Genomic DNA, 12,490 nt, shown 5'->3' with positions numbered 1-12,490 from the left:
TGGGTACTGATGTAACATAGGTCAGGGTTCTAATACACTATTCAAGAGTCTTTTGCTATGGCTACTCCACTGAGAAATCACTCTCGTTGGAAATCTAGCCTTCCATGTGCACAATAAAGCAAATTACCATGGCATTAACTGTGCTTTCTTCAAAGAGCGCTGCCATTGAAGATGTATGAAATGTTGATCAACAATGTTTTTTTTTCAGATATTTAAATTTTCTGTCCAGTGCTAAGTATGCAAGCAGATTCTAATTACAATGATTTTTTCTAGAAATCATCACTAAGTACAGAATACTATCCAGACACTTTTGTGTATATCTGCACAGCATTGTACTGACCTACTTCTCAATAAGGGGAACTATTCATTTCTGATTTTTCACAAAAGTCATCCATCATGGCACCAAATTCAAACCCCACACACAAGATATTATTCATGTCAAAAAGCCTTGTAATGATCAGCCAGATGGCTCAGTGGCTAAAGGTCCTTGTCACAAAGCCTCGTTAACAACCTTGACAACCTGACTTTGATTACTGGAACCCACAGGTGGAAAGAGAACCAAGGTGTACATGCACTTGCACCCACATTCACAGAATAAGTAAGTACAGAATACAGTTTGAAGCCATGCCATTTCATTTGAATGCCACTTTTTTTTTGCTTGTGGATAATACCGGATCATTATTAATTATGAGGGCATACACATATTTGTTACTTTGACCATACACAGAATTGGAAAACCTATTACATGGGAAAACATAATTCTCTACTACGTTTAAGTGAGAAGGGAATTAGTGTTACCCCAAGACTAAAGGAAAACTGAGTTCTAGCAACCAACAGTCCATCCCCCATTTTCTTTCAAAACTAAGTCTTCTTGTGCATAATTTGAATTTTGTCTATGAGGTACAGTTGCCCTTAATTGCTGCCCTTCTTCCTCAAACTGGGAGAACAACCAATCATTACAACTTTATAGTCAGCACCACCCCCTGCCTCTCCCCTCCTCCATCACCATATACCTTCTCGCTCATCCTATTTCGTAGTAGTTATTCATAAGCTATCTTCAGATAAGCTGACTCACTCTTACACACTGTTTCGTAGAAAACCCCAACTTATATTGCTTATGTAAAATAAGGTATATAATTTGTTAGAGCAGCGACTCTCAGCCTGTGGGTCAAAACTTCTTTGCGGGGTTATGTGTCAGACATCCTGTATATCAGATAGTTATATTATGATTCATAACAGGAGCAAAATTGCAATTATGGAATAACAACAAAAATATTTTATGGTTGGGGGTCACCACATCATGAGGAACTGTAGTAAAGAGTCAGCAGCAGGAAGGTTGAAAACCACAGCCTTAGAAACAACTAAAAGGACTGATATGTTTTCAAATGAAAGGGTCTCACAGATTTGTGCTTAGGGCTCATTTTTTAGGTAGGTACTGTATTTTAAGCAAAGAATGGAACAGATTTTAGCTGCAACAAAGTGAATCCTAAAATGGCTACTGTAATTCTCTGACAAAATTGCCAAGTATAATAGAACTCTCCCTATTTGTGCACAAAAACAAAAATGTCTGCTTTGTCCTTTACAGCATTGATCGCAAGGCTAGGCTTGAGAAACTGAGTAGTATCTATTTTATATAATGAAGTTAGACAAAAAGCATGCACCAATTTTATGTAGGAAGAGGCATTCCTGGTGAGGGGATTCACCACTTTAGAGCCCGACCCTTGACTTTTAGGTACTTTTTTGATTGCTGTCTAGAAAATGACAGCCTGTTTTCCGGAAGTCGGTCCACTCAATGTCTTTGTTATGAGAATACTCAATACATACTGAGAGAGGGAGAAAGGGAGAGTGAATAGAGATTACTTTTAAAAGTCAGGCTTTATGGCTGTGTGGTTCTAGTCTTAGTCTGGTCTACATAGTAAGTCCCTGTCAATCAGGGCTACATAGTGAAACCCAGCCCCCCCAAAAAAAATTAAAAAGAAAGAGAAAAAAGCAAAGAAAATGAAAAACTGAGGCTCGGGGACTGGAGAGATGGTGGTTCAGCAGCTGACAGCTTTTACTGGTCTTGCAGAAGACCCAGGACACCCATGGCAGGTGATTTACAGCTACCTGTAAGTCTAGCTCCAGACATATCCAACACCCTCCTCTGGCTTCCCCATATCTGCACACATAGCACAGACTCACACAGAGACATACACGTACACACATAAATAAAAATAAATCAATCTTTAAAAACAACTAGGCTCAGCTGAGTCTGAGGTGCACACCGATAGTCCCAGCACCTAGGAGACAGAGACAGGAGGACTAGAAGTTTGAGGCCGGCCTCCAATGAGACTGTCTCATGGAGAGGGGGAAAAGATAAATGTATTAGGTAAACCTAATTTTCTCTAGGTGGTAGAGTGAGATGAACTTACGAAAAAATCCGTATTTTGTTTCTGAATGATTTGGAGGAAGGGAAGTTTGCTTTGCTTAAAATCAGAACTAGTGCAGAGAACCTCGCAAGGCACCCTACACACCTGGCCCCCGCCCACCTTCCTCCTACCTCTTTCTTACACTCTCACAGCTGTAGCATCTCACGGCTGTCTATGGCTATATTTTGCTCTCAAGAAAAGACTAGTCTATATACACTTAAATGAGGTGGACACTGCGTTTTCTTGTTGAGAAAGTACTTCTTTGACAGCAGAGGTTAGCCACTCTATGCTGCATCCTGCACTACAGGGAAATGATGTGGAGATGAAGAGACCATTGATATCTCTTTACTGTAGATTTAGTCCTCACAATGACACAGCTCAGAATAAACTTGTATATATGTTTAGTGACAAATGAAATCCCACTACCGGATAAATGGTTCTAGTTAAAGAAAAGAATTGCCAAAAGTTGCTTGACCTGCAAGATGCAGCTAGATGTCCACACAGCCATTGATAATGGGAACCGAAGCAAATAAAAGGATAGTTCAGCTTTCAGATGTCATTAGAAAACATCATTTTGCTCATACCTCTCTTAATTTATATATATATATGTATACATATATATATAAACTATGTGACCAGCTTAGTTCAATTTTTTTTTAGAAATTTCCCAATCTACTATGTTTAGAGAAAAGCAAGTTAAATGTCAATGAGTGAAGAAAGGTATCTATTGATGTGCTGTGTCATTTCCAGGCTCCTAATTGACATTCCTTATTAAGCACTTGTATGATTCACAGCAGAAGCATTTAATTAAATGTTACTGAAAAGATTTTTCTTACCCAGAGCCAGGAAAACTCTTTCTTCCAGAAATCAAAAGAGGATTTCCTCGAACATCAAAATGAATCCTTAAGTAACTTTGAACCAGTATAAAATAATCCACCATTATGGTGCCTTTGAAATTCAGGTGTTTTCCTGCCCCTACCTCAATATATTCATGATTTAAAATAACTAAATGTCTTAGGAAATTAGAGAACTAAATAAACTAAAATAACAAGTTTCAGGTAAAATAGTTGCACAAATAAACAGAGATAAAACCTGTGTGCACTGGGATTGTCTGAGAGCTCAGACTGCCAAAGAATGAAGGGCTCATTAAAACAGCAAAGAATTCCCTTTATGTTGTCCTCCATGTTAGCTCATCTATTAATAAAAGGAAAGTAATTCCTTGCCAGTAGGTGGTGCTTTTGTATAAAACATTACTCAAAGATAAACTCATTCCTGACTAATTTTATATCTTTGTGCACCCTACTCCTCTACCACATCTCCCAAAAGACCAGCACCAAGTTAGTCCAGTTTTCTCGGAAATATACTCATATTGTTTCCCTGCTTAGAAAGGCACATGTAGTTCTCCCCATTAGGAAGCAGCAAGCTTACACACATGAATAGGTAGGCTTACTTGTGCTTAAATTCATGTGTCTGTACAGATGATTATTTTCTGTGAGAATCCCTCAGTTAAAGCGACTCCTGTACTTTCTTGACAGTGTAGTTGGATCAGTTAGGCTCTGGCGGTGGATGTCAATGCAATCAGAATACAGAAACAACAACAAAAACATCTTAAAGTTGATGCAAGGTGACCACAGTTTGCCCTGCTCAAAGTCACTGATTGCCAAGCTACACTTAAAGGCTTAATGCGTCTCTCTCTCCAGAATATCATGTCTAAAGTCTCCCAGAACACACTCTTGAAATCAGTGAGGATTAGAAGTATAGTAATAGAATACTCCCTCGTTCTTTGCCACGTCATTTTCTTAGGAATCACCAGATTCACCAAATAATATGAGTTAATTTATAACTCTATTTAAGAGGACTGTGGTCCTAAGTCCCCTGTCATCACTACTGCTTAGCCAGAGTATGTCTAGCAGAATCAGGAACTGCAGATAAGGCTTTCACCCCACACACCTGCAGAAGATAATGTTCAGTTATGCATCAGTTTTAGTGAGATGTTTTTAAATCGATATTTAAATTTTCTGCAGACACTGTTCAGCCCTCTTCCCCTCCTTCCCCTCCCAAGCTTTACATCAGAGATATAGATAGATAGATAGATAGATAGATAGATAGATAGATAGATAGATAGATATATTACACTTGAAATGTTCTGTTCATTTGAAATTCAAACTGTTCACTTCCCCTTATTCACTAACTTTACTTGTATGGGCATAAGAAATGAAAGGAGAGAAAGCTTAAAATAATTTTCAGTGCAGGAATTAGTAAACCAAGAGAGGCTGGCCCAAATCCAAACACCATTCCCCAAGGTTTAGAAAATGAAGGATTGGAATCGTACAGGGAAAATTCCGTGAACATAGAATGACTTTTGCATTATGTCTTAAACCTTTATGAAAAGGTAATCAGTATGGTTTTGGAGTCTCTTGGGGCCTATAGATCATCCAGGAAGCCTGGGCCTGTTCAGTAGAGCGTTTCCCACCAGGCAGAGGCCTTCTCAACCAACCTCACTAGGCAACGACACCCCTCGGTGTTGAGATGCGCTTCTCTCTGGGCGTGCACTAGAGTCTATGCAAGTCGTTACGCTGATATGTTTGTAATGTGAGTTCCTGGGGCCTGCAGGCCTCCTCCATCTGTAACTGGGTTTCCTTTCCTCCTACAGAGCTTGCACTAGCACTCATTTATCTCAGAGTTCAAATCTCTCCCTGCCTTCTACTCAAAGCCTCAACATCAAGTCAGAACCTGTTTCTCCTCCTAGAGACCGTACCACCACCCCTTCGAGATACCCACAACACACGCGCCACGAGGCGGGGAGGTCTCCTGTTGATAGCTTGAGCAGCTGTAGCAGTTCCTACGATGGGAGCGACCGAGAGGATCACCGGAACGAATTCCACTCCCCCATTGGACTCACCAGACCTTCGCCGGACGAAAGGGAAAGTCCCTCAGTCAAGCGCATGCGACTCTCTGAAGGATGGGCAACATGATCACATTATTACTTAATAGTTTTTTTTTTTTCTTGCAGTGTGTGTGTGTGTGCTATACCTTAATGGGGAAGGGGGGTCGATATGCATTATATGTGCCGTGTGTGGAAAAAAAAAAACCGTCAGGTACTCTGTTTTGTAAAAGTACTTTTAAATTGCCTCAGTGATACAGTATAAAGATAAACAGAAATGCTGAGATAAGCTTAGCACTCGAGTTGTACAACAGAACACTTGTACAAAATAGATTTTAAGGCTAACTTCTCTTCACTGTTGTGCTCCTTTGCAAAATGTATGTTACAATAGATAGTGTCATGTTGCAGGTTCAACGTTATTTACATGTAAATAGACAAAAGGAAACATTTGCCAAAAGCGGCAGATCTTTACTGAAAGAGAGCAGCTGTTATGCAACATATAGAAAAATGTATAGAAGTTTGGACAGACCCGGAAAGGGGTGGCCATTGGTAAATGTTAGGAACATGCCCGGTCACCCAATGTCCCGAGCACGCTCACAAACCTGCAGGCAAATCATTGGCGTATGGCACTCATTCAAAAGGATCAGAAACCATTCAAAGAGGACCATACCTACTTTAAAAGAAAAGAAAAGAAAAAAAAGCAAAAACAGAAAAAAAAAACAATAAAAACAAAAAAGTGTGGCGTTTGAGAGCTAACGTATTTAATTAAATAAATAAACCTGGGTCTGCATCTCTTATTAAATAAAAAATATAAAAATATGTACATTACATTTTGCTTATTTTCATATAAAAGGTAAGAAAGAGTTTGCAAAGCATTTGTGGCTTTTTGTAGTTTACTTAAGCCAAAATGTGTTTTTTTCCCCTCAATAGCTTCGCTAATATTTTAAACAGTCCTGTAAAAATCCACAGAGGACTTTTTGTATAGAAAGCACTACCCTAAGCCATGAGGAACTCCATGCTTTGCTAACCAAGATAACTGTTTTCTCTTTGTAGAAGTTTTGTTTTTGAAATGTGTATTTCTAATTATATAAAATATTAAGAATCTTTTAAAAATCTGTGAAATTAACATGCTTGTGTATAGCTTTCTAATATATATAATATTATGGTAATGGCGGAAGTTTTGTTTTCTTAATAGCGGGAGGGGGGATATTTGTGCAATTGCACACTTGAGTAACTATTTTCTTTCTGATTTCTTTTACTCTGCATACATTTTATAAGTTCAAGGTCAGCTGTCAAAAGGATAACCTGTGGGGTTAGAACATAATACATTGCAACATCCTAAATCATTTTTAAAACATCAACAAATTATTGAGTCAACTGACATCCATTGTATATACTAATTGGTTTCTTTCAAACTATCTTGTTTTGTTTCTTTGCATTTTATCAAAAGCAGGGTCCCTTTCAGATCTCTCCATTTCACCACGCATCTTGGAATTCAGTAAGTTCATATCCTAACTTGCCCATATTCTAAATTTACATAGTTCATGTTCAGCCTTGAATTTGATGTTTCTTAGAAGTATTCCCAGAGTAAGAAGCTGTGTGGGGTTACATGTCCTGCAAGTTGGGCCCTAGGAATAAGAGACGTGAGGGCTTTTTGTTTTGTTTTTTTGTTTTTGTTTTGCTTTTTGGTTTTTTTTTTTTTTTTTGGTGGATAAGTTACAGATCTCTGTAGAAGAAAAATGTGGAAGAGTGGATGCTAGAAAGGAAGGTAACGGTGGAGGGACAGTTGCTTGTCTTCCACCCTCATGATTTTAACTGACTCGTAACAATCTTGTTAGCAGTGTAGGACCGTTGGACAACCTGGTGTGCAGGACCCCCAATGTCACTTCTGCATAAAGCATGTATGTCATCTATTTTTCCTTCAATAAAGAGATTTAATAGCCATTTCAAGAAATCCCATTAAAAAAAATACTTTCTCTATGTCCCTTTTTTATTTTAAATAATTTAACTCTTGTCTAATATTCGTGTGTAAGGGATTAATTTTCAGACCCTTTAAAAGTGAGTGCCATAAAGAATCAGTATATAGTGTTGAAGTGATATTTCAGGCTAGGAAATGATTTCCTTCTCTGGAATGGGCAGACGAGTCAGTTCATCTCCAGTCACCAGTACTGACCTGAGGAGCCAAGAACACGGTGATCTCAGTCTGCTAGATCATGTGTAGGACATGTTCATCCAGTTTTTTATTTCCTTTTACCTGCATAGTTACTATGTGTTTCTCACTGTAAAAGGCTGCCGCTGGGTGGCAGAAGCCAAAAGACCTTTAACGAGGCTATATTTTTCTTAACTTGATCTGCAATCCATAATTAGACCACGATGCACCTTTGGTTGTATCTATATAGGATGCTAGCCTGCCTTGTACTAATGTTTTATATATTAAAAACAAAATAAAGATATCAATCATTTCATATATATCCCACTACTAAAGGTATCCATGGAACATGAAGACTAGTATTTATGCAGAAGAAAAACAGGAAATTAACCCCTACAAATACGGTTATCTATACACCTGTTTGCATGTTCTCGTATGTACACAAACATGCAGTTGAAGTGAAAAAGAAAATCAGTCCATTATTTCACTCTAGACTTGATTCCATCCTGACGATTCATGTTTATAACTTAATATGTATTAAATATGCAAGCATATCACAAATGTTCTCTGTCATTTCAAAATGCATTTGTTTATCAGTATCAATAGAATCTTGCCAGTGGGTGGGAAAGGGTCATATAAAAATATGAAGAAATAGCCATATTAAATTTTTACCTGCCATTTGCCTCCGCAACAAAGCAAACTTGAGTTTCTAATGCTAAAGATAGAATAAGCTAATGCACCAGCAGGGCGTCTGCTATTTATAGCAGCTCTGACAATAGGTTTTTACAAACTCAAGAACAGACTCACTTGAAAACGGACTCCAGTCACCTCCTTCCCACTACTGAATTCGAAGCAGTAGCAGATAGCGAAGGGATAATCTAAGGATTTTTAAAGATGATTTTATGAGAAGCACAATCTTTATTGTGACCGGTGACATTCTCTGAACAGTCACACCTGTCTGTCTTTACCCTCCTGCCTTTTTGTAACTCACCGCTTGCTGTATTGGAAAACCAAGTATGGTTTTTAATCACAGAAAGTCCTTTGTATCCAGGAGTCCGGGGCAGAGCTCTGAGGGGCTATTATTTTACTTTACCTGGCCTAGAGTGGCATTTTAGACAACATTCATCCTTGCAAGTAGGAGAACTCTAAGTGGCATTTTACATGGCTGCAAGTATTGTTATACCTAATCCTATTTGAAAAGAATCTTGGTAACAGTAAGCTGAAACCCGGTAGCAGTGTCGCAGCACATGTGAGCTGCGCACCTATAGACTGTTCGCACTGACGTGTGGAGGCTGTTTGTTTCAACCTTTTTTAAAATTGTGTTTTTTAGTAAAATGGCTTATTTTTTCCCAAAAGTGGAGTTTAACGTTTTGTAATGATGAATATGAAAATGCCTGTCATCTTTAGATCATTTAAAGGTTAACTAAAGTGAGAATTGCAAAACAAATCCCAATACACTTTTGAAAAGCATGTCTGCCCTCTCTCACCTCTGTTTTTTGACATACATACCCTTTATCTTAGAGATACCATTTGTTCCCTCGATCCCCTTCGCTTGTTTTCTCCCCAGAGAGTAAATGCTTTGTATTTCTTTAAAAAAAAAATTTTTTTTTTGAAGAAGAAGCCACTTGAACCTTAATAAAGGCTGTTGCCTAAGCATGGCACACTTCATCTGTTCTCATTTGTGCCATCTGCTCTGGTGTCGTCACTTGTATGGCGTTAATTTCCTGCCACTACAGATCTTTGAAAATTGCTTGACTACTGGTGTTTGTTAGAATGCTCCAGACTACAGACGTAATTAAAGGCTTTTCTCACTATGTTTTAACCAAAGATGTGGAGCAATCCAAGCCACATATCTTCGCCATTAAATTTGTCCATTTTGGTTATTTTCATAATCGGGTATTGCATTTTGCCTTCCCTGTTCATACCTCAAATTGATTCATACCTCAGTTTAATCCAAGGAGGTTGGCTAAGGGATAGATCCTGCTGTGGTTTGCATGCAGCAGCCGACTCGGAGCAGACAGACCCGGGTCACGGTAGGCACAGGACTTGGATTGCTTCAGATGATTTGCTGTATCAGTTTCTTTCTTTTTCCTTTTCTGAGGACTTGTTTCCATTCAACGAGAGTAATTACAATGGCTTGTAAGTGAGGGCGTACAAGCATTTGCAACAAGTATCCAATAGAGGCTCACAGCGGCATAAGCTGGACTTTGTCGCCACTAGATGACAAGATGTTATACCGAGTTCAACCACATCTGTGTATCTCAAGGGACTTAAATTCAGCTGTCTGTAGTGAATTAAAGTGGGGAATTTTCAAAAGTTTCTCCTGCTGGAAATAAGGTATAATTTGTATTTTGCAGACAATTCAGTAAAGTTACTGGCTTTCTTAGTGATGAAGTCTCTGTGGTGCGTTCTTTTAATTAATGTTTTGCTGTTCAAATTTATTCCACTTTATTATGTTTTTTTAAAGCAACTTATCCCCAAGCACAAATGAGCTTTCTCAGTTTTGAGCTCAAAATATATGAAAAGATGGATATGTGTGGGAAGGTGTGAACTGGGTAACAGTTCTTAAGATAAGGGAGTATTCAGTCAGTGTGGGAAGTTGAAGCTTTTTACTGACTGGGGCAACTTCTTTCTCCAAGCGGCTCCAAAGAGATATTGATTTGTCTGGTGACAGAATTTTCCAGGGTCCTTATGAAAGGCATTAGCAGGAAATAAATTATCATTTTAACTAAAATGTATAGAAAATATTTTTCAGAAGCCTTCCTTTTTTAATCAAAGAAGCTTTTCTAAAAGTTGGAAATAAAAGCTTATATCTAAGTATTTGAGTAAACCAGTGAAATCATATCTTCTTGAAACTACAAATTATACTCATTACCATAATCCAATCATAATTCTAATATGAGTGTTCTTAGAAGATCAATATGAGTCCATGTAGCAACTGAAAGGGGGAAAGGGGCTCACTGCCAAGCAATTAGACACTTTGGACTTTTGCATTAACAGTGATTCTTGATCTGAAAAATGAAAGAAAGGTGCCTCGCGGACATTCTGCACATGACTTCAAAATGAGCATTGCTCTCTTTAATTGATTTCAGCAAACATTTATTCAGCAATAATCGTCTGTGGCTCTTGTGTTAGCTTCCAGGATGCAGGAAGATGGGTTCCCTGCTTTCAGAAACTAATTGGAGACAGACAGTGTTTTCAGAGGAGCCTTGGAGAGGAAAGCTTTGACCATCTAGGAAGGCAGAGACAGGCCCAGAGTGTAGAAGCTTTAAAATCTGGTTAGCAGGCAAAGCCTTGCCTTTCCTTTTGAAAGGTGGGCAGGATTCAGAAAGGCTCAGAAAGATCAAGCAGGCTGACTTCATGGCCCATGATCCTGCCCTGTGTTGACAGTAGTGCTCTCTTCTCACTATCTTGGAATATGATAATGTTACCTCTGAGCTTGTGCTCTGTAGGCAAAGTGCAGTGGGACAGTAGACTGTGTGTGTAAAGCGAAGACACACACAGGAAAAGGGGAAAGGCTTCGCACTGATCCCTTTAACAGAAGATAGCATTTCCTGCTTCTGTGACAAGGAACCCCACTTTGTCACTTCCCCCTGGGTTCAGCAGCCTGATTCCAGCCCCAGGTAAGGATGTTCCACAAAGGAGCAGTAAATGCGAAAACACTCAGCTGAGAGAGCAGAATACAGCTGCACAAGAATTGTAGACCTTTCTATTTCGACTAAGAGAAGCCATGAGTTAAAAAAAGAAACAAACGAGAAATAAGAGTGAGAGAATTAGCTAAGGGCTTGATTAGATCATGTCTGGATTTAAGGACTCAATTAACACTGGGTGATAGTGCCACATGCGTTTGATCCCAGCACTTAGGAGGAAGAGAAAGGCAGGTGAATCTTGAGACCAGCCTGGTCTACATAGTGACTTCCAAGACAGCCAGGGCTACACAGAGAAAGCCTGTCTCAAAAAAAAAAGTTAACTATGGATGTAGATCCCTGTGCCTCTAAATTTCAGCACTCCAAGGGGCAGAAGCAAGACGATCACTGTCAGTTTGAGGTTAACCTGTTCTACTTGGTTATTTCCAGACCAGTCAGGGATACATAGTAAGACCATGTCTCTAAAAAGAAAATAAAAAAGTTGATTAATTTATAAAAGAGAGTTATCAGAATTCACAAAAATGTTAGATTCATGGTTGGCTCAACATTGCACTAAGAATCATAAAAGTTTACTTATTGAACTTAAATTATTAAGATCCTGATAATCACAAACAGAGGAGCCATCTCTCTGTGGCACAGTAGTATTCAATAGGTTGAGTTAGACTTATATCCATGAGAATATTATAAATATGAGCTTAACCTCAGGGTATCAGTTAGTGCAAAAGAGAATTTGGGTTGTTCTAGAAGAGATAAAGTGAAGCCCCACCAGTAAGTAAGCTTCTTGAGGAGAAAGGAGAAGAATGGAGTAGCTCAGAAGAGGAAGTAGCAGAGAGGAGACCTGCAGAGATGAAAATCAACAGTGAAGAACTCAAGAATCAGCAGTCAGACAAAATGGAAACTGAAGCTGTCATGGTCAGAGAGGATCCAAGTAATAATACACACACAGCTATGTCAAGGACTGCACTGGGGTCACTGAGCAAGAGGACAGAAAAGAGCATCTTGCTTGCTGTGAGGAATAACTTAGACTGCCTTTTCTACAAGCTGTTGTGGGAGGCAATGGAGGCCAAAAGGGATTAGCTGGTAGGTATTACCAAATTTCAGGCAGCAAATATGAACTAAACTCAAAAAGTTTTGGTAACTAAAATAAAAGCTAGCTTGAATGCCAGACATGATGGCACACACATTTAATCCCAGCACTCACAAGACAGAAGCAGGTGGGTCTATGTGGGTTCCTTACCGACCTGGTCTATGTAGCAAATTCCAGGTCACTATTGCATAGTGAAACCCTATCTCAAAAGCAAAAAAAAAAAAGAAAAGATAGGTCGAGTGACTAGCAAAGTCAAGGACCAAAGGTAGGCCTTTAGCACAGCAGATGTCTACGCAATGTACAGGACAGAAGACA

At 38.9% G+C, this 12,490-nt stretch overlaps 1 protein-coding gene across 7 annotated transcripts in view; it reads left to right on the top strand.

Annotated features, from left to right (window-relative positions):
* The window catches only part of Mef2c (myocyte enhancer factor 2C), a 148,145-nt gene extending 138,314 nt beyond the window's left edge, over positions 1–9,831 (top strand). For 3 of the 7 annotated variants that reach the window (XM_013349666.2, XM_013349665.2, XM_026783684.1), the window contains exon 11: positions 5,062–5,383. In XM_013349666.2, the coding sequence (XP_013205120.1) occupies positions 5,062–5,383 (322 nt within the window). Of the gene's footprint in view, positions 1–5,061 lie in introns of all 7 variants that reach the window. The other 4 variants (XM_013349670.2, XM_026783685.1, XM_013349668.2 and 1 more) reach the window with 2 other exon arrangements.
* The last annotated feature ends 2,659 nt before the right edge of the window (positions 9,832–12,490 follow it).

This window comes from Microtus ochrogaster, chromosome 19, assembly GCF_000317375.1.
Source record: "Microtus ochrogaster isolate Prairie Vole_2 chromosome 19, MicOch1.0, whole genome shotgun sequence".
NCBI classification, from domain to species: Eukaryota; Metazoa; Chordata; class Mammalia; order Rodentia; family Cricetidae; genus Microtus; species Microtus ochrogaster.
Note: the sequence above shows the minus strand (reverse complement) of the source record. Positions and strands in the feature narration are given on the sequence as shown.